Raw genomic sequence first — 23,262 nt, forward strand, 5'->3', positions numbered from 1 at the left:
AAAATCAGCTGTTTGCAAGACAAACAAATAACGACAAAAAATATAAATAAAAATACTTAAAAGAATATTTTACAATTGTTTTACAGCATGAATTGAAAAGAAAGTAATATTAATATTCAAATTACTTATCAACTGACAAGCAATAAATAAATCACATTCCTTCAAATTTTGTGCGGGCAATACCGAGCCGTCCATTTGCAAAAACAACGCCGTTAATTAGATCACAGCTGTCAAAGTCAGCTGTTCGAAATTCGGACACAAATTTTTTTCTACAAATTGAAATAATAATGTGTAGCAATAGCTTAACAGACTATGAGTTCACAAAAGCATTTAAGCATGGCAAATTCTGTTCGGTTTACAAAGCAAATTGTACTGTCAACAATCGTGTGATAGTTGTTAAAAAATATTCACTGGAAGTGGACGATGATGCCGAACTAAAGCGACTTTTCGCCGAGATTCAATGTTGTCGACAATTCAATCATCCCAATATCAATAAGATTTTAAATAGCTTTATTGTGGATAGCGATGTCTATGTGCTGCACCCATATATGTGCTTTGGCACATGTGAGCTTCTGTTAAAAACTACGTTCTGCAACGGCTTTCCAGAGACGTTGATAGCGTTGATATTCAAGGATGTCCTCGCCGCCCTTTTGTATATACACTCGAATGACTTTGTTCATGGGTCTGTGAGGGCTCTTCACATCTTATTGGATGGAAATAAGGCAGTATTATCTAATTTTCACGAGAGTCGCAGTTTTATAAAGCATGGCAAAAAGAAACCCGTTTTGCATGGCATCTCGCACGAGAAGCATCTGAATTGGGCTGCTCCGGAAGTTTTGGATCAAAATATTCATGGATATACGGAGAAATCAGATATCTATTCCGTGGGCATAACGGCATGTGAGCTGGCTAACGGCATCCAACCCTATTTCGAGACACAACCCACGCTAATGTACACAGAGAAAATACGGGGAAATGTGCCCTCCTTATTAGATAGATCGACGTATACCATGCTCCTGGACGATCAGGGCAAAATTCCATTTGAGAATGCGACGACGCGACGAACCTATGATATCTACAGTCAACGTGTGCTCTCCGACGATTTCCACCAGTTTGTGGAGATTTGTCTGAATCGCAATGCCGAGAATCGCTGGAGCGCGAAGAAGCTGATGACTCACGCTTTCTTCAAGCAATGCAGACATGCCTCCATCACGGATTACATTAAGAAATGTCGATCCGAACTGGACACCAATTCCATAATGGATGATAATGATGATGATGTTGGCATAATCGCATCACTCGATGGTCATGCGCAGGAATGCCGAGAGGATATAGAATGGAGTTTTTAATGAACACATACATATAAGATCTAAATAAGATAAATAAAAAATGTTTTAGATAAAAATCAAATTTGAGTCAATGTTGCAATGCATTTATCTAAGCTAAGCAATAGGCAAAAGCTAAGAGGTTCAACAGATCTATGTAAATCAATTGATGAACTAATACATATCATGTTCAGTCAGCTAACTTCCAAAGCTGCGCAATAGTCCAGTCCTGTACATAGTTCTAGATAGCCAACCAATCCAATAAATCATCAATTGTTATCCATAATTTATTTCACATAATTTGCTATATTTTATAAATTGTGGCTTTATTTACAGTACATAATCTGGTGTTATATATATGTATATGTGTATTTATCCATTATATAGTTGCTCGATTCAAGCCAAAGCTAATGCGTAAGTTCGCCTTGTTATGCCATATTAAAATCCGTGCCTAAAGCATTCCAAAATTTCTAAATTATAAATATCACTTTTTGCCTCTAAGAATAAAAATGGAAAAAAAATATTCGAAACGTTGGTCTTGTTTTCGTTTATTACGTAATATTAAACAAATTAATAACAACTACTAAAAATTAAAAATTATTTAACAAATAACTAAATTAGAAATTGCTTTTTGAAACTTTGAACTTAAAATACGAATTTAACTAATTATTTGGATAAACAAATCACGCACAAATTGCTTTAAACGGGATCTTTAGTTTTGTTTAAGTTATTTGGACATTTCTATTGAATATATGTATATATATATGTAAAAAACATAACTTTCTCTGTTTCAAGAGCGCATAAAATGTACAAATTTGAATTTATATATCATTGAGTTATATAGCGAGCTATCACTGTGTTAAATAACATTTAGGTTAATTATTTTATTTATTTTTTTTTTTTTTATAAATATTAATATTTAAGTATGAAGCTAGTAATGTGAAGCATAAGTATTAGCACAAGTCTGTTTGCCTAACCAAAATCGGTTGTTATCCAATTATATATATTTATATATATCTATCTTATGCTCTTGGCAATGCTCTGACGCATTGTACTGTAAATAAGCTGGGAGCTTTAAAAACTAAATTAAGGTAAAGATATCTGTTTTTTTTTCTAGCCTGCAAAAACTTGTAACTGCTTGGGTCGGATTTGTATATATATATTATATATACGCATAACTTGTAATTTACTTAAATCAATTTAGTTTTAACGCTGATTAACATGCCACACAATCAAATAGCTTTTATCGCCACGATTTTCGATTGTTTGATTTGGTTCCAGTTGAATACTGTTTTCCATGTCATTATCATCTGCAAGAGTTAAAGAATCAACAATTAGCAAATCAGGAATATATATATATACACAATGTACACTTAGTTAGTGCTGCTGCGACAGAACTACAAGAGATTTTTAATTGTTTTTAGATAGTTTACAAAAGCGTTGAAAAGTATTGAACTACTATGCAGCATTAATATCATTTGATTTCATATATTATTTGGTTTTTGATTAGTAATTATTTTCATCTTTATAATAATGTTTTAGTGAGAGTGCGCGTTTTGTTTGGTAGTTTGTAAAAAAGCCAAAACTTTTTAAATTGAAGCAAAATGAAATAAAAAAGTATATAAAAAACTATAAGTTTAATTACAAATATTAAGCAAATAAAATGTACAATAAATATTAAAAGGCATTAAATAAATTAAATCAGCAAACTACAACCGAAAGTTTAAGAACCGCAACTAAAAGTTAGATAAAAATCGTATATACAAAATAGAAATTTTTTATCCTGTATCAGGGATATCTTTTGTTTCGTTGTTATTTTTAAAAACAATTGCTGCTCTTATATAATTTATATAGCATTTCAGAGGGACAATTCACAAGGACACCATAGAGAACAGTTTACAGATTAATCCACATATTTGAATTCGGGTTGTGGATTTCATTGGAACATTGTGACAAAAAAGTGCAGGGACAAATTTGTTGGAGGTTGTAAAACGTGATAAATAGAAATAAATCAAAAATATTTGGATAAACCTTTAGAAAAATGCTGCATTCCAATTAGATTGTCGGCCTATGGGCTCGTCGCTGTTCGGAGCACTACAAATTGAAGGTACTACACGGCCACGGCAAAGGTTAAACAAAAAGAAAATGCAATTAAGTCAACAAATAGACACAACAACAATGCAAAACTAAGCAAAAAGAGAAATTAAAAGTATTATTAAAACAACAAAAAGAATAATTACGTAAACGGCGCAAATCAAAAACGTTTTAAACTCAAAATCAAAATTAAAAGCAAAGCTTACGTATCGACTTTCCAAACTATCAAATGCGCTGCATTATCACTAGCATCGTATTTTTCATGTCCTGCAGAGGAATATGGAACGATTATACTATATATATACTGCATTTATATATAGATGTTTAGTTAGATATGAGATCGCTGATGTGTCAGGACTGGTCAATTGTTTAGCTAGAGTTTGGATGGCCGCTGACTCCACTTACTTATGCGAAAATCAATATAGCCCTCGCCTCCACACATGACTAACATGTCGGGCCGTTTGTTGCTGAAGGTGAGCGTGCCATTCGGCTGCTGGAGCATGGGCACCGACACAAAGAACTTGACCGCATCGCGATGGCCATGGAAGGACAGTTGAGCATTGGCCATGCAGCACAGGGGCATGTGCCCATTGGGGTCAGCTGCAAGCGATGAGGAAAAATCAGCTTAAACTTTGCATAAAGATCGACTGGAAAGGCCAACTCACATGACTTTTGCTGCACCTCGGTCAGCGGCACAGATATAATGACGCCATTGCTGGTGCCTATCCAGAGGCGATTGCTGGACACCATCAGCGCCGTAATGCGCACAAAACTAAAGCCCAGCTTGCCAGCGCCCAGCATCTTGGACACGTAGGGCTCAATATCCACATCCTGTTTGTGCTCAAATGTGTGTGTATTATATAGACGTAGTGTGGAATCCAAGCTGTAGCAAGAGTAAGTCAGTTAGATTAGATTAACTGGAGTTGGGATTCAACGATCATGATCTTACCGTATGGACACCCAAACGCCAGCACCTGCTGCCGCCATTTGCCGCACCTGGCTCTCCTTGCGGGGATGCGCGTCCAGCGAGTGCACAATGTTTAGCGATATGGGATCAACAATGAAGATCTTGTTGCGATGCGCAGCCCAAATGCGCTCGCCGGCCACACAGAGGCAACGTATCGAATGATTGCGATCACCGACCGTAACCAGGTGATAACTATTCAGATCCCATTGGCCGTCTGTTTGGCGGCGGAACACGGCTAACTGAGCATTGGCCAGCGCAACAACAACACGCGACTCCACATGCACTATCGCCAGCACAGCATCGGGCAGGAGCACCTTGTGCAGACACTCATGCCAACGGCCCACACTGCTGTGCACATACAGCCAACCGTCCTGGGCGCCCATCCACATGGTGGGTCCCACCGAGCTCATCAAGGGCTCATCGCGGTCTTTGGTGCCCAGAATGGGATTCAACGATTTTATGCTGAATTGCACATTATTGCTGCTGCTGCTGCTGCTACTGTTGTTATTGTTGACGTGATTGTTGCTAATGTCTGCGTTGCTGGAGGAGAGTCGCTGCGGTGCACCTGGCAACGCTTGGCGTATCTTGATGGCCTCCACATTGCCCAGCGGCTCGGCTGCATCGACGGCGGGCAGCTGCTCATTCGATTTCTCTGTAGCCTCTTTGGCCTCTGCCACGCCAACGACTGTAATTGCCGCGGGCACCTCCTCGCCCTCCTGTGAGCTCTGCTTGCTGTTGCTGTTCTGGTCCGATTTGGGTCGCACACGCACAAACTCCACCTTGCCACACAGCTCGGGGCCCTCACCTGGCCGCTGCAGCATCTCACCCGCCTTGACCACTTCCGATTGCTCCAGCAACGCATAGTCGCTCTCCATGGCGCCCTGCACTGAGGCAATGCATAGCAGATGCGATGCACATATGGGAAAAGCATCCAGCAGCGTGGCCGACTGATTGGCATCCACCACACTGACCGTGCTTGCGGCATGCGTGCTGGTGCATATCCACACAAACGAACTGAGCTGGGTCTCGGGCTCCAGGGTCTCAAGGCTGGCACGCGCCATTTGTCGATCCAGCGCTTCGGCGCTCTGCTCAGCCGTTGGACTGGTTATCTCTGCTATTTTAAGCGTCGAGCGTGGCGCATAGGGCGAATCGGCGGGAATAAGCGATTGGCCATCCTTTGTGAAGCCACCTTGCAGATTGACCCCTGCCGCACAAAACACCTTCATGTGTGGCGATGCCTGCGCTAGGGGATTACAGTAGACGGGCACGGGTACACCGCCAGAATGGCGATTTGGATTGGCATCCTGATTGGTCTTGTTGATGGGCAAGCTCCAGCCATAGGCATGCAGGCGTCCGTCCTCCTTTTGCACATGAGCACGCAGCTGTCTGTATTGCTCGCGCCGCCTGGCGCTGATGCGCTCCGAGGTGCCCTCCTCTGCATAGTCCTTGGCCATGACTAGTGCGTTGGCAAGACCGGCGCTGGCCGGATGCGGCGGCGGCTTTGAGCCAGCTAGGGTAAGGCGATTGTCGCTTCCTCCACGGCTGGGTGATCCATGGCTGTGGGCAGGACTTCCTCCGCCTGAGTGACGAAACATCGGCCCCCCTCCAAGACCGTCAGCGACGCGTTCCGTCGGACGGTTGGAGGGGCTGTAGAGAGAGTAAGTGAACAATTAATACTCCGCAATATGCTGCGTGGAATATAAGTGATTCACTTACTTAAAAAGATCACTAAAGTATTTCCAAAGGCTCTTGTTCGACTTCTTATCCAAATTGTCGACTGTGCGCGAGGCGCGTAGTATCTCTGTTAGACGCACCGCTTCCTGCAGCTCCATTAGCCGCTCCTTATACTGGTTGCGCTCCATCAGCACCATGGCCATCTCGACGCGTGTGAATCGCTTGCGCTGCGCCAGCGGCACATCATTCTCCTCCTGCTCGGTGTCTGTGGAAATGATTTCAGATTTAGACCTAGCTGCGCCTATTTAAATGGGTCTGGAGTAACTTACTCTGTTGTTTCACCTGTTCCTTGGTCTTCTTGAGCTCATCTTCCAGCTCGCTAATGCGCTGCCTTAGCTTCGCACGCGACTGTTGCATCGCATTCAGTTCTTCGCGCACGATTTCTATTTCACCCGTCAGCTCATCCACTTTCACAATCAAATCATCCTTGACAATATTGAGTGCATTTCTGTGTGGGAATTGGTAGATTAATACATTGATTGATTGCTTTTGGTTCATGGGTAGTTAGTGCTTACTTGGTTGCTAGCAGCTCATTATTTTCCATGATGAGGTTTTCCACTTCTTTGCCCATTCCTGCAAAGGTATTCATAAAACCAATATTAGGGAAAGTAAAAAAAATAATATGTGGAACGAGTGTGGATTTTATATGGAACGTAACAGCAAATGTTGAAAAGTAGTAAAAACAAATGAAATTATTTAAGTATGCATAACATATGAGGATCGTACTTAAGTGGAGCAAATAACATGCATGATATTAATGAATAAACCAAAGTCATGAATTAAGTGAAACAAAAAATATTATCAAAACCTAAACCAAAATAAAGCTATCCACAAAAAAAGGTATTAAAATAGGAACAATTTAAAACTAATAAACTCTGATAACACCCCTTAGCCCAGAGAAAATCCTCTTGCACCAACAATGAAAGTAAAACTAAAGTTTGAAGAGAAAGGAAGACTAGGGACACTACTTACATAGCAAGAGACTCTACAAGAGATAGGAACTACGTATATAGGTATATCGTAACGCACGAGAAAACTTACCGAAATAGTTGTCGTTAGCTTTGATAGTTTATTGTTGTTGTTGTAGGTGTCGGTGTTTGAGTGTTTGATATTTGTACAAAGAGATTGGTTTTTTTTTTTATGGGTGGTAATAGGGAAAAGGGATGTTTGGAATAAGTAAATTGGTTTTGGCATAAAAAGAGAAATTTGAAATTTCATTAGAGGTCAATAAATATGATAGTTTTTATTAAGCTTTGCAATATGGTGACAACAGTATCTCGAGCACATCAATTCCAACACATATCACAAAACACGTTTCGCTAGAGTATCCATTGTATGCTAAATGCTCGTTTCTATAACTTATTGTATTTCTTTCGTATCAGTCGATTATCGTATGATATTTGATGTATTTACAGGTTATATAGATGAATCCATATATATAGGAGTTATATGGTGTTGGTGGTGGAGTTTGTTGTTGTTCTTGGAGTTGGTCTTGTGTGTGGTACCTACCTGAGGATGCATATTCTCCGGGATGTACCCAGCTGCCTGTTGTGGAAAAGGAGAGACATAGAAAGAGCATGAGACAAGTGGCCATTGAGTCCCAGGGAGTGAGAGCGTGTGTGTGTGTGTGCAATTGTTTCAGTTGTGTGCGTGTGTATGTGTGCGGCCAGACAGTAAGAGAAAGAGAAAAGAATACGTTTTTGACGTGCTTTAAACTGAATCTCAGGTATCCACTGCTTACCCGTAACAATCTCATTCTCTTCGCTCTCTTCGTTATCCTGGAAGGACAACTCTTGGTACAGATTGTTGTCCGAGCGTTGCTCCTTCTTGGTGGTCGAACGACCAACTGGGTTGGGGTTGGGTTTTGTTTTATATATGGATACGTTTTTAGTGAAGTTAACACAAACACAAACACAAAAGAAAATAGAATATTGGAAAATTAGTACAGTTGCAGGTTAGCTAAAGGTTCAGCCATTTGGTAGACGCCTCCACCTACCATTTGCGGGCACATTTGGCACAACGGGACTTATGTCGGGACTCTGCGGCGAGGTGGCCTGATGTTGTTGCTGCAGCGCATCTGTTGCGGCGCCTCGCTCCACGGTACCAGCCAAATTATCCAGTTCGTTCTGCAACGAAGGCGGCCCGGAATCATCCGACTGGCTGCCCACACTGCAAATCGTCTCCGTGTCCAGCATCACAGAGTTCTCCAGCGAGGCAAAGCCATAGGAGACAGGCCCCGAGCTGCGCGCCACCGGGTTGAGTCGCGCCCGCATCACCTCCATGCGATCGGAGGCAGTGCTCATTTGTGAGTGCGTTGAGCCCATTAGCATTTTGGTGCGTTCCATATAGTCCACATGGTTCTTGAACAGCTCCGTGTAGCGCTCGTGTAGCCTGGCATATTCCTGAGAGTTGGATGCCGAAGTCAGCAACTGGTTAATGAATGGCTTTCAGTCTACTCACCTTCTTGAGGTCCGCCTCACGCTCCTCTAGACGACTGGCATGCTCCACGCTGTTCTTGTGCTTTAGCTCCAGCATGCGCACAATGCTCTCCAGAGACTCCAGACGGCTGGCCAGTTCTTTGTTCTCCTGCTCGGCCAGGTCTTCCGCTTCCAGGAGCTGTTTAAGTGGTTTAATTAAATGTTGATTACAATTGAGCGCTCAGACGCTCACCTTTTGCTCCGACTGCTTCCGTGCGCTCTTCTCGCGCTCGTATTGTGTAACCAGCTGTTCATTGTCCTCGCGCAGCAGCTCCAACTCCACATCCTGTTCCTGATTGATGCGATACGAGGCATCTAGGCACTCCAGCACGTTCACCAGCAATGGCATCAAGTTCTTAACCACATCCTCGTCATAGCGATTGATCATACGCTCGAACTCCTGATAAATGCTGCCCGCCAGCTGCTGCACCTGTGGAGTGAAGAGAGAGTGCATCAATTTCAAATGCCAATGCAGCATAAACAACAAGTACAAGACGAAGTTAGTGCGAGTAAGATAGAGATAGATATAGATATAGACAGAGGTGGAATGAGAGATGGGCGCACTTTAAATGGCTTAATTAAAACCTATAATAATTGCGGTTTGCGGCTGCTTTGTTTTATGAATGGAACACTTGAAAACGCGAATGAAAGCCCAATGAAAAGGCATGCTTAAGCGTCGCCAGACCGCTCGCTGACCTACAAGATGGTTAGGTAAGAGCAGGCAATGGGAAAGCCTGAAAGGTCAAAGTTTAAAACTTCCCATGCCGGTTGGTTAGTAAATAAAAAAAAACACAATAAAAAAAACCTTAAACTAAGTGCAAAGCGTAACAAATTAAAAGAGGAAAATATAATATAAACAAATTAAAAATCGTGCGTTTAGTTGAACGTTTTAAGTGAGACAACAAAATATTAAACAAACAAAAAAGAACCAACAAATTTTCAAACTCACGATGCTGCCAACCTCTCCATTCTGAAAGAGAAAGAGAAAAAGAAGAGAAATGGGCACATATAAAATACTCAGGTTTAACAAAATTAAAGTTAACACATAAAGGTAAATAAATAAACAAATCGAGAAACCCACAAAGTGCGAAGGCCAATGAGAAATGCAAGTGCGAATATATATAAATGATATAATATGAGCATGAAAAATAATATTTGAATTCAAGTTAGAATAACATGACGATTATGGGTAAATAAATATAAATAAAATGGCTAAATATTTATAGCTATGAAAAATAGTTTTGGGCATAAATGAAATGATTTGCTTTTTGGAATAACTTTTTTATAAAGTCAAACATAACTGGTTAAAATCTAAGCTTTAAAGCTAAACTGAACTGTTTCACGTTTATTTTGATAATTATTTCATATTATTAGAAATAAGTTTCATTCATATTATAGAAATTAAATATATAAAAAAAAAAAATATATATTACTGTATTTAAATATAAAATGACTGCATAAAAATGAAGTATATAAATTTATAATAAAATGTTGTATATAAAAATCAATACAATTTATTTGTATGGTCGTTTAATCAAGATTGGCTTTTCCGCATATAAAACCAGCATAAAACAGTCTTTAGCTTCGAGGTCAAGCTATATACATATATGTATATGTATGTTTATAAATATATATTTGGTTACCTATAAGACATCACCATTCTGCTCTCAAGCTGATTGAAGTACAACCAGTTTTATTATTCAGCAGCAGCAGTTGCTTTGGAAAGTAAATACATACAAACATACATATGTATGTGTCTCACAGCTGTGACGGAGTCGGCTGAGTGAGTCAAATTGCCTAGCTCAATATTAACTCAATTAACAGGTAGTTCAAGTGGCAGCTGTCTAAAGAGCCTTTGGGATGGGAGGAAGCTCGATGAGCTCATTCTACAAGCATTTGCATTGAGGGCAGACCGATTAAATCCCTTGCGAAGCTGATAAAATGCAAAAATCAATGACGCTGCTTTGATTGCCAGAAAAAAGACAGGCAGCCGAGAGCTGCTCGACTTGCTGCTACCCTGCAAGCAACTACATAATACACACTATACGAAGTAAAAATGTAGAAACTCTAATATGCCCCGTTAAAAGCTTTCCTTCTTTAAAGAGTATAAAGCATATAAATAGCCATCAGTTAGTACATGAGGAAAAGAAAGGAATGGGCTGGGAAGTAAGAAACATAAAAATAAACTGCTGAGCAAATTGCGTGAGGCGACATTAAATTAGGCAAACGAGCGGTTTATTGATTTCTATTCTCTACTTCCACGCGCTCTCTCGCTCTCGCTCTCTCTCTCTCCCTCTTTTTTGCAGACACGCTTTGAACTCCTTTTTCGGGCAGCACTTGTGAATGTCAATGACTCGCCGCGACTCAGATCAGCTGATGCATAATAAACAAGCCGAAGCCAGCGAGTGCAAGAGAGATCGAGTGGGAGTAAGGGAGAAGGGCAGAGTTATAGATAAATAACAGTCATATGTAACACTGATTGTGCGTGGCACTTCCTGTGAAGCATGCCAAATTATCTACTACTTATAAACTGTTGCCGCGATATAAATGTGGTCTTATCGCATAAGCGTTGTCCGCATGAATCATTTATTGTGGAGCATACCTTCTCAGACATGACCATATTGTTGTCCTCGGTGCCGTAGACCGTTTCGGCGCCCGACTGCGGTCCACAGTTGTTGAGCATTGTGTCATCGTTGTCCATCATGCTGATTGTTGTTGTTGTTGTTGGTCTTTGACTCTCTCTCTCAATTTTGTATTTCTTCCTAATTACGCATTTGAGTGTGGGTGCACGGGTGAGCGTGTGTGTATGGGGTTGTCACACGTCACGCGTTATGCAGCTTTCCACCCCAAACAACAACAACAGACACTGTCCAGCTACTGTGTGTGCTGCACCCACACAGGCACACACATTTGCATACATACACACACCAATACAGGTGCAGTGGTCGTTTTATTTGTTATTTGTTTTCGTAGTGCTCACTGTGTTGAGTTTTTGTGTTTTGTATATTATAGATGTAGCTTGATTATTTTTAATATAATTGCATTCTCTACTTGTTCTGCGTGTCACTTATTTGCGTTTTTCGCTGTGGCTATGTTTGGCCATCAGCCTCTTGCCCCCTCCATTTACGACGTATTTTTGATTACTTTTCATATTTTCGCGTACGATTTTCGCACATTTTAGCTCAGTGTCGCACTCAATTTATATAAGAACCACTTAGCCACATAGCTGGACTATAATTTGAAACAATTTTATCAGTAAAACACGCTGGTTTCGTCGCATTTTATCAATAAAATATGTGAGAACATCAGCCGAGCAACCGATTTTCGTGATGAATGAGAAATGACTGTAGTGTTGGCAAACGCCAAAGAGACTCAAAGTGGCCGTATAACAAAAAGTTAATAGCTATTGCACGTATAGACTATCGATATATCGATGACGTCTGTGACACGCTGTCTTTTGACGTTTGTGTTGTTGCTGGATTTCGATTTCTTTTTATTTTTTGCGATTGCATTTAACAAATAAAATATCAACATGGTGTTTGTTAAAAATTGGGAGGACTTTGAAATCGCCGCGGAGAACATGTATATGGCGAACCCACAAAACTGCCGGTACACCATGAAATACGTGCACAACAAGGGGCACTTACTGCTCAAAATGACGGACAATGTGAAGGTATTAAAAATTGCTAAGAAATAAATAAATTGTACATACCTAATGTATGTGTGTTTGTTTTCAGTGTGTGCAGTATAAAGCGGAAAATATGCCCGATCTGAAGAAAATTGAGAAAATCACAAGCAATCTTGTTGGTCATATGGCATCCAAGGAGTAGCTAATGCAACAAATTGGCCACGGCAGCAATTTGGATCAAATGAAACAACAACAACATCATAAACTATTTGCTGTTGGTTTTAGCTGAACCGTTTGCTGTGTGTTTCATCCTACACTTGTTTAGTTTATAAGCGCACTGGACCCACGGCAGGCTACGATGTGGTAACAAGAGTAGTTTACTGTTTAATTAACATTGTTATAAATGTTAGCTCTGTGCACAGCAGTCAGCCAAAGTATAAGGGTACCGGTGCTTTTTTTAAATTTATAATACTTTTGTATTTATTGTAATGTAAATGTGTGCAGTTAGCTGCACTATGGTGACATATTGAATTAGTACACATTTCCATGAAATGCTTTAAACAAATTAAATGGTGTTTTTATAAGAATATAAAATGTTTTTATATTTCAGTTATCGATTAATCTTTATTAACGACAATTGTAAAATGAGCTGTAGAGGGCGTTGCGACGCCGTTAGCAGTTCAAAATTTGCGATTGCGTGAAATTAGAATTTTCGTATTTTTGTACAACTTTTTATACTTGTTAGCTGGAAAGTTTTTGGCGGCTGTCTACTTAGGTTGAAAAATGTTAATTGCCTAGCCATTAAAGCGATTAAACATCTTAAACAAACAATTGCCAATGCACAGGTGAGTCAGTAAAGGTGAGTGCGTGAGCGAAGGAAAGAACTTTAATGTTGTTGTAGTTGTGGATGTTGCTGGTGCTGCTGCTGCTACTGCTGCTGTTGCTGTTGCTGTAGTCGCTGACCGCTGTTACTCACTTAATAAGCGGAGAGTAAATATTTAAATATTTGCATATGAGGCACTCGAGTTTATTTGCCACAGGAGATTGACAGCAATGCGAGTTTGATGCCTCACATCATGAGATCATAAGAGAGACAGTACTCAATATAGACAGAGAGAGAAAGAGATAGATCAGTAGCCAAAGTGTTGTTGACCAAATGCCATAAGAAGTGTTTGTCCATGCAGAAGATGAGAGATGAGTGCCTGCAACTAGGCAACTCAGTAGCCACTTTGGATTAAGGCATCCAAACGTCTCGACGTTTGTTTGACCCACAGAATGCGAAGCGGTTGCTTTTGATCGGCTTCGTCACAGACCCTACAGTTGCAGCTCAAGCGTCTGCCACTCGGCTTTGATTAGTGGACATCGAAGCCGACTCTGAAGAGATCTTCTCACCTGTCGTATTTCCGGCCCCACAGGCCGTAGACAAGCTCATTTGGCTTCTGTTTGCCCGTGGGTCCATTCACTATCGGATGTTTGTGCTTTTCGAATAGGTTGTTTACCGTGCATTCATTGCAATCACAATCATACTCACAATCTCAAACACAATCTCAATCATAATCAATTGGAAATGCAATGACATCGTAAACCACAAACTGTCTTCTTGGCTCATAAATTTAAAAAGCCACAACAATTACTGTGCTCCGCTCCGCTCCGCTCTCCACCTATCAGAGTCGAACAAATCAAATAAATAATAATATACTATATGATATCGTATGATACGCGGAGAGCGTGCAGCCGGGCCTCGGCTACTGGTATTTGAAAACCATAAACGCAACATTCAATCGATCGTTACAACTCGATAAAGTAACACCACCACCATCCGAGTTTAATTAGGTGCACCGTCTGCACAGTGGGTCGTAAAGCCAATATTTTGGATAACATTTTGATAGGTTTACAAAGTATAGTAAAATTAACATCCCAAATAAAACGAATATGTAGCTCTTATCTTCTTCGTGTTTGCTTAATACTCATTAATTTTTGGCATTTTGGAGCACAATCCGCTGTATCTGCCCCATTGTACACCGTCGACTCTACATACTTGGAGTTACCCACGATAAACTTGACAAATAACATAAATGCTTTTTATTGCGGGTGGTTCAGTTGGGCCAGTGGTTGCGGCTGATTGGGGTGGGGGCTTTACGCGTTCGTTCCATAGACTTGGGTGTACTTACTACTAGTATTACGCGACGATGCATTTTATGACACCCACTGGCGTCAATTATAAAGATATTTAAGTACAGTTAGCTAACAATTAGACAGGGTCTTCCAACTGTCCAAGGCAAGTAAATCCCTGAGATTTCTTTGTTATATATATACGTATATATGAATATAGATATCTGCGGCGACTATATAAATTACCGCCATTGATAGTCGGTCATATGACAATTAGCTGTAAATTAAGTCCACGAGCAAGTGCAAAGAAATAAGTTGAGTTCAGGTATACTTAGTAGCAATGGCGCAAGGCTTTAATTAGTTGGGGTGTGTGTGTGTGTGTGTGTTAGGAACTTCGTCATAGTCGCTCACTGGGCAAGAAGGCTGCAACTTAATATAAAGAGACTCGCGATTTGCCTATTTAAGAAGTAATTGAGAGCTGGACAGTTGGATGTATTGAGAGGGAGGGCATATAGAGAGCCAGACAGGCAGAGCAACTGCAAGAGAGATATTTCATCAAGCCAGTATACTCCAGTGTGAGTACAAAACAAAAAGACCTGAGCATAAGCGGACACTCGCGAAGGCTTAACGAAGTTAGAGACGCGTCTGAACGACTGCAACATGCTCTTCGCTGAGACCTGAGAGCAAACAGAGCATATTTTCACTTTGTAGGAGAGCATAAAGTGGAATTACTAATAAACCAGAAGGGCCTATCATCAGCTTTGCTTAACCAGCTGCCGCAGTTTCCCTCCATTTTCCAAAGTGCCAACAATGCTTTTGATTTGCCCACTTCAAAGGCGCCGCAAAGCTTGATATGCACAATGCCAATATACTCTTCTCACATTGTGAACACTTTAGAGAGCACCGAGCAGCCGTTGCGGTAAGTCGGCCCGCTTTGCAGTTAGGCTGAGGTTTGCATTGCTTGGAGTTTCGCCTCGGCTCGTCGTACACTCGAGTTATGCAAATAGAGCCGAGTTTAATTATGACCATTAGCCACTGTTGAGCGGCTACCGTTTTGAGTCAATACACTAAAGACAAAAACCTCTCTCTTGATGGAACCTTTTCTTTTTTGGAGTGGGTCGATTGGCATTTAAAATTGTCGCTTTGTTCGGCAAATGAATGACGATTCGAATCACACGATAATGCTCATTAATGACCAAACTTATTGACGCAAGCTCATTGACCGAACATTGCGATATGCCGAATTTGCGTGACTCACCCTACTTCCAATGCGTAGGGTGTCATTAAAACTAATATTGATTCAATTTCAAGATTGTGACAACGTCGAACAAAGATAATTTTAAATAGGTTTTTATTATTAAATGTGAGTATTGTCCTATAATAACTAACACGTTTTAGAGATAAGTTTCAATGGATTTTTGTTAGAATTCCTTGGTACAGTGACTATATCGATATACATATGTATGTATGTATATAATCTGTAAGATGTATATAAGTACATTTTAGTTAGTTAACTTTTCATTTATATTCCAATTATTATTATTCAAGTAATATATGAATATATATTTAATCAGTAAAAGTCTATATTTATAAGAAGAGCAGGTAAGTAACTATAGCACAGAGATCAGATAAGTACTGCTTATATAACTGTTGATTATCAGTGGTCTTTTCAAAACTCATGCTCACCAAAATTTGTAAAGAAATATTTGTTATTTATGATCTCACAATTAGCTGTCACAATTGTATCTATATATATGATACCCATATATCAGCCGCTACTATTATTAAACCCTGACCCATACAACAGTTTTCTCAATACTTCCGTGTGATCCACCCAAAGCATGATTAACCGGAAGAGGCTATAGCTGCAATACCTGGACTTTGCTTGACGTCAAAGAGCGGCCTTAGTAATCCACACATATATCATTCAACATTCATCATTATAGCTAGGTGACACAATGTCTATAAGGAAACAAAATATCATTTCATTATAATTGAATCACTTTGCAGGCTATACGAATTTCTAGAAATCGCTCAGTTATCTATATCTACCTTTATAATAATGTTGTACGCACGTTAATTGGAAACTGAAATTCAAGTCAAGTCGACTAGGTAAACAGATTTGTCATGCTCTATCAGAGAGGCGGCCCGCTCTGGAGGAGTGGAGCACTCTTGAACCCTATGGCAGATATGGAAGGCAATAATTATTGTTAATAATATGGTACATGCTATATGTATGTATATACATACAGAGCAATGATTATATATGGCTTTTGCCTGGCTTGGGTTATTTATAACTAGGTATTTAGAAGGCTGGCCTGGTTTTGGTTGATAAATCAACGTCTATGATTAGAGCTTAATACCATCTTGATAGGTGGCAACGGCAAATTGATAAATCAATTATTTTTACTATAACATCGGGCATCGGTCTTATCGAGGAAAAACCAATTTGGCAATCAACATGAAATCGTACGCTAATCGAATCTATCGAGTGGGCATTTCCGTGCGCGTTTTTAACCGCGCCCAAAACGCGCGCAACTTCCAAACTTTTGAAGTTGTCAAGCTTCAGCTTCAGCTTCCCAGCTTTTTGGATCTTCACCGCATTCACGCAGATGTTTACCCATTAGCGTTTTGGGCGACTAAAATGTTTGCGCTGCGGCGTCGCCTTCGTGAATGTCTGTCTGCGGAGGGAGGCGGGGCCAGAGTCGAGCGTCGTTGTCGGGGCGCAGCATAAAATCATTTTCTCTAAGCATTTTTGGCACTTTATTTACCTTTGAATTATTGCAAATGTAAGTACGGCGCAGAGTCGCGTAAGTGCGGTAGCTGCCCGTGTGGACAATATGATTGTGGAGCTTGAAAGCTAACCACAGGCACTTGGGGCTTGCCATTGGCTTGCCATTGGCGCCACACAGTCCCACCCGCTGAAATTCATTGAAATTCTCTTTTAATGGAGATTAATGCGCCGAGAGGCGCCCCCGTTGCTGTTTACATTGCTAAATGTTTTTCGAAAACAAAAAACTACTTATGCTCCTATATATTTATTCAGTTTTTGTTTTTATTGTTATTTTGCCTGGTCTTTTTATGGCAGTCCGCTAATTAGGAACGTGGGAAAGAGCCGGCGCTGGCTGACTAAGTGGCGTATGCGTAATGTGAAATTGGCAATGGCAATAGATTAGGGAGTGTATTACTATATATATGCTGCTGATGAAATACTTTCGAAATTAGGAAAATTGTATTAATAAGTGAGCAAAGAACTGATGAGTATTTTTTGTATTTATTTATTTTTTTTATAAAAAGAAATCTCTTAAATATACATTTGATTAAGAGATTTACGCAATTTCTTAAAAATTCCATGACTTTTTAATACACATATTTCTTAATACCAATCTTCAGTCAAGAAGTTTACTATAACTATATTATAGACACGCTTATAACTAATAGAACCTAGAGAACTTATAGTTTTACTACCGTTCTATAGTCATATCATCGAATAAGTTTATATCTACTTTTGTTATTTAAATCAGATCCTCACAAATTTATTAAATTGCTTCAACATATTATCCAAAAATATTTTCCTCTATATAATCCCAGCTAAGATTTGTCTGATTTGCCCCCAATTGCTGTAAACTCCCTTCACTACATCTCTATCCCCCCACATACATGATATATATACATATTTATTATATATAACTTATGTATCGCTAACTCGCCTCCAAAATAAAACGATTAACAAACAAATAGAGCTGGTGTATATGAGTTCTATTTCACATTTATGGGCAAATCAATCAATTTCAATGCAATTTCAATTAGAGTGCCACAAAGTAGAGAGCGATAACGTCTCTACCCAATCAAACTGACCATAAAACATATTCGGTCTATATACTTATAAATATATATTTCCTATGAGCTCTTTCAACTTTTCGTTTGTATCAATAAACAATTTTAATATTTTTTAATTAGGCAAACATGTTGATTATATAAATTAAATCGCAGACTGTGATTAGATTACAGCTCGAGTGACACAACGACGCTTAAAGTGCAATTTAAACGACTTTAAACAAATTTCTATAATTCTATTTTCAATACTCCGTAATGCTATCTGCCTCTGATTATGCGCGTGGGATCGGCTGCTAGTGCTTTGAATTAATTGAAAATTGATTATTGCCAGAGGAAATGACGATAAGCGAATGGGCTAGCTGGCTGCTTGACTGCCTGACTACCTGACTGCCGAATAGGTTAAATCGATAAGCAGTCGGGCAAACGGGGTTTTAATAATTGAAATTTAATCCATCATAATAGACGTCAAAGACGATTGAGCTGAATGACCAACAACTCAACAGTGATAAGCAAGAGGAAAACTAGAGAGAAAACAGAAAAGAATCAAAGGGTTTGGTAGGGAGTGAAGGACTAGAAAATACCCAGACAGACAGACAAAGTCTAAGACTTTACTAGGGGATGTGGTATACATAATGGGAGCAATGATACATAAATGAATATAGACACTGTTTTCAGCCGTGGGGGATTTTTATCGATATTTTGCATACCAAGAAAAAATATTCAAAAATATATATTTTAAGTTTCAAATCTCTAGCTTTTGTAGTTGAAGAGTTTGTCATATTCATTAAATGTAAAATTTATTAAATTTGTTACATATCATTTCATAACTACAACATACCCGTATTCCACATTTTTAATGGGTATAAAAAAGAAACAGATAATAAATTATGAGCACAGTCGGAAAGGTAAACAATACCTAACCGAAAAAATATTAAATATTATGATATCTTAAATTTCAGGCACAGGCAGTTAGCCAGGACACGGGCAACTGAGGCAACAGCAGAGCAGCAGCAGCAGCAGCAGCAGCAGCAGCAGCAGCAGCAGAGGCAGCAGCAGAGCCGTCATCATTATCTGGCAATTGAATTTACAAAGCAAATAATTACAGAAATGCAGTACCAATATATGAGGAAAATATGTGACTCGAGTCGCAACCTCGTACAGCTCACATGTTGTGTATCTGATCAAATACGGAATACAAATCAAAATGCGATTTTCAAGCAGCCAAAAGGTGGCCTTATCTGTAAACTGTTGATATATGTATGTACGTATACCTTAGCGACTGCCGTGCTCGAATCGATTCAACTCGACTCGAGCTCGAGCTGCGACCTGGCGCTTTAAGGAAGTGTGCGACGAAAGGTTAAAAAACTCTTGCTTGCAACAACAATAACAACACTAACAACAGCAACAGCAACAGCAACAGCAACAACAGCAACGACAACGACAACAACAACATCGACGTTAACCGGCAGCAAAATGTATCTGAGCAAACAAACTGCTGTGCATTGCTACACATTTTCTTCCACTATCCGCAGTGGTTGAGTGGTTGCTCGGTGTGGTTGTATACTTGTTGTTGTTGACTGGCTGTCTGACTGTCTGACTGGCTGGCTTGGTTCATTGGTTCACTCACTGCCTGACGCCTGATGGTTTTCAATGGCATCGAATTTGTTTACGCTGCGCCTAATGAGCCAACTTTATTTGTGCAGCGCAGCAAGACGCGACCGCAGCTCCTCGAGCTGCACAACATATCTGCAGTTCAAGATAAAGATACAGATACAACTAAACCTTTTCATAGATTGTAGATAAAAGGTAACCAGCGGCACTTAAACTGCGTTAAGTAATGCAGATGAATGTTAAGTTAAAGTTGTCAGAGAGACTGAAATTTTTAAAGATTTATATAATCACACTCATCCATTCATTAAATTATATATCCATTGATTTTTACATCGAGTAATTCGTTCATATATTTATAAATTTATACATGCACTCATAATCATTTATTTAACTCATTCAAAATAATATACATATTCATATGTTCATTCACTTCATTCACTTATTCATTCGTACTTTCTAGCTCGTTCATACACCTTCCTCATTCATTCATTCGTATATTCATATGAGCTATGTATGAATAATGTTTTTCGCACTCATTCATACATTCAATTCATTATAAATTCATGCTTATTCATTGATACATTCTAGCTCATTCATTTACCTTTTCATTCATATATCTAAGCCCATTATACACCCATTCAGTTATACCTATTCACATGGGGCATTTCGTAGGCCCCGCCTTACAGTTGTTGCTGAAATCGTAACTCTTTCAATCGATTCCGGGGCAGATCCCTAGGTAGATTGGCATTAATTTGCAACCGCTTAGCCACCTCATACCACTTACCACTTACCACTTACGCTTTCGATTTCCTCTGTAAATCAGCCGTTGCCTTACGTCGAATGGCTTATCATTCCCGCGGTTTAATTCACACCCAAAAATTTGTTTGGCTTTGGCTTTGGCTGTATTATCAATAAACTCAAATGAAATAAATCTCATAATTTCGTAATACCTGTGGGCAACTGTCCTGTGCGATATACACAATCATATATAATATATACATATTCAATAAAACTCATTTATCAGTTTTTAATAAGTTTGCTCTGTATAAAAGCCCCAGCAACAACAACAACAACAAGCAAATCAATTCGCTTACTTAATAAAAAAAAAACACAACTCAATTATAAACTTTATCGAGAATGTTTTGGGAAGGGGAAGTTGAAAAAAAAAAATAATAATAAAATAAAAACAACAGACAAACGCGCATACGTTAAAGGTATTTTTCAATGTTGAAAGTGAATTAAAATTTAATGTCAATAAATGAAATTTACTTTATTATTGTCATGGTTCCTCTGCTCTTTTTTGTTGAGATATGCGCACTTCCAAAGTCTATATTGATATAATATGCAATGCTAAAGATAAATTATATATAGTGATATGTGAGCAGTGGCAGGGGAGTGTGGTATAACTGATATCTGGTTAATCTTGACAGAGTTAGTTAATCAAAATCTGAAGAAAAACGGAAGTCCATAAATAGCAGAAGATATAATATAGAACATATAACTTGAGATATTGGTAAAATTATATGGTATATAATAATGGTATGGTATATAATAATGGTAATAATAATTCAAGAAGACAGTTCAAACAGACAAACGCAGATTTGATATAGGGATTTACATAAACTCTTTTCTTGAAGAACTTTAAGCTTAAGTTAAAAAATGTAAGAATCTACTCTATTTATTTTAAAGACAATTTAAAACGATGTTCTATAGTAAAGAAAACCCATCGAACTTCGATACAACTTTGTTTATCTCTACACTCAATAAAATTCCATTAATCAAAGTTGCGCCTCAGTTTGCATTGTAAATGGTAAAAAAAAAAACCAGACGAGGGGAAAGAAAATAAGTAAATAAATAAAAAATGAACTGCAGGCAGATAATTATTTTTTATTTTATCTGCATATAGATTGACTGTGAGTGAACGCAACTCGGTCAACATAATTAGCCAATGCTTAAATATGCAGCAAATGTAGCTGCAATGTGTATCTGTATCTGCAACTGCAACTGCAACTGAAATCGCAACTGTGTCTGTATCTCAGCGGTGACAGCTTATATCAGCGCCGAGTTGTAAAAATTATTTATTGATAACGCAATTTAATGCCAATTATTTGTACATAAATATTTGTTTAATTATCAATTGCATGTTGCGCTCAATTGATGTGGGCGTCGACACTGGGCTGTGGGTGGGGCATCATCAATGAGGCGCGTGATTAATCGACATCGCGATACGGCGCATTGTTTTCGAAAATGTTTACAAATTCTTGTCAAATTTGTTGGCCAAACAAATCGTTTGGCTTTAAAGTGACTTTCAAAGCGGGCCAACCCCCAACGGAGCTTATGTAACCCTTAAATGTAGGCCAACCCTTGAGAGATCGAACAACTCCCGGCTACACTAATGATCTCAGATATTTTTTTGTAAATTGTGCAGTGATACGATTGACAAGGGTTGGCTGTGAAGCTTAGCCAGGGGCTGGTCTTTAATACGCCGCCTCACTCTCGTTTCCCTCTGCTTCTGCTCTGCTCGACTCAACCACAGGCTAAATTGCAGCAGCATATGCGACAATTTTTCTTGATATTTGCTATATAATGCCTGATTAGAGATGTGTTAATGGTACTGAACATTTACTTCAGTTTCAATGGGTCTTACGAGAGAGAGAAATTGCGCTTTGAGCTAGAAAAATGTCATTCGAATTGACATTTCTTCTCATATCGGAAATAAATCAAGCGCTAAAACAAAGACTGAGTCTGCTACAGCTCTCTCTCTCTCAGTCTCCCTCTCTCTCTCTCTTGTTCATTATATAACATCAACTATTGTGGAACAACAGCAATCATAGTACTGGCCAGCAGCCAGCCATCTAGCCATCCAGCCAGAAAACTCCCCTTTTGCTGACTGTAAATGTTAGTTAAATGCACGTGGATGAGTAGATAAATATCGTATAATGAAAATAAAATAGGGAAAGGGCTAACAACAACAATGGCAGCCAGAGTGGAGAAAAACAAGCGCAGCTAGAACAACAGCAATCAGTCGCAATCCACGTTGCAGTCATCGCACTAATTTGGAGCTAGTTTTTGGGTTCCATTTCGGAATCGTGTTGGCCAAGTACGTGGCCAAAGAAAATACACTTTAGCACGTTTCTTGTTAGCCAACAGTTTTCTAGCTGCCCCTCATACATTGGTATGATATAGTTCTTACCCATACACACACTCGCACTCACACACAAACAACTCTTGCAACACAATAAATATGTATAGATGTATGTGAATTGTTTTCAACTGGAGTTCCTTTCGCTCTTGTGGCAGCTGCATCGTTCGTTGTTTATTTTGGCATAGGTGAATAGTTCAAATTAAGGCGCAGACATTAGATGAACAACAAAAGTGGGGGATAGGACAGAGAGTGGAGCTGAGTCGGGCAGAGAAGTCGGTTTGATAGCAGTTAAGAGAGATGAGTAGTTGAATTGTATTTGGAGACTTGTAACT

The 23,262-nt window shown here is 39.3% G+C and overlaps 3 protein-coding genes across 13 annotated transcripts; 2 read left to right on the forward strand and 1 right to left on the reverse strand.

Annotated features, from left to right (window-relative positions):
* Positions 1-188: 188 nt before the first annotated feature.
* On the forward strand, positions 189-2,088 carry Stlk (Ste20-like kinase). The gene has a single exon (XM_030387347.2). The coding sequence runs from the start codon at positions 288-290 to the stop codon at positions 1,347-1,349; it is 1,062 nt and encodes a 353-aa protein (XP_030243207.1). The 5' UTR covers positions 189-287; the 3' UTR covers positions 1,350-2,088.
* Positions 1,595-11,940, reverse strand: syd (JNK-interacting protein syd). 11 transcript variants are annotated; one of them, XR_003980457.2, is made up of 17 exons: positions 11,200-11,940; positions 9,547-9,567; positions 8,791-9,027; positions 8,581-8,736; positions 8,117-8,522; positions 7,862-7,966; positions 7,630-7,665; positions 7,162-7,179; positions 6,636-6,693; positions 6,390-6,568; positions 6,103-6,325; positions 4,369-6,033; positions 4,085-4,302; positions 3,825-4,019; positions 3,626-3,686; positions 3,357-3,435; positions 1,595-2,635 (listed from the first exon to the last, which is right to left on the reverse strand). XR_003980457.2 is itself a non-coding variant. In XM_030387360.2 (16 exons), exons 1-16 carry the CDS (start codon positions 11,299-11,301, stop codon positions 2,632-2,634), a joined length of 3,684 nt encoding a protein of 1,227 aa, XP_030243220.1. In that variant the 5' UTR covers positions 11,302-11,940; the 3' UTR covers positions 1,595-2,631. The 11 variants fall into 11 exon arrangements, 8 of the variants coding, with proteins under 8 accessions (XP_030243220.1, XP_030243216.1, XP_030243218.1 ...); XR_003980459.2 differs by lacking the exon at positions 9,547-9,567; XM_030387360.2 differs by lacking the exon at positions 3,357-3,435.
* An 85-nt stretch (positions 11,941-12,025) lies between these two features.
* Srp9 (signal recognition particle 9) lies at positions 12,026-12,819 on the forward strand. The gene is made up of 2 exons (XM_030387365.2): positions 12,026-12,270; positions 12,335-12,819. The coding sequence occupies exons 1-2, from the start codon at positions 12,130-12,132 to the stop codon at positions 12,425-12,427; spliced, it is 234 nt and encodes a 77-aa protein (XP_030243225.1). The 5' UTR covers positions 12,026-12,129; the 3' UTR covers positions 12,428-12,819.
* Positions 12,820-23,262: the final 10,443 nt, after the last annotated feature.

This window comes from Drosophila navojoa, chromosome 4 (assembly GCF_054131105.1).
Source record: "Drosophila navojoa isolate 15081-1374.11 chromosome 4, UAZ_NAV_1.0, whole genome shotgun sequence".
NCBI classification, from domain to species: domain Eukaryota; kingdom Metazoa; phylum Arthropoda; class Insecta; order Diptera; family Drosophilidae; genus Drosophila; species Drosophila navojoa.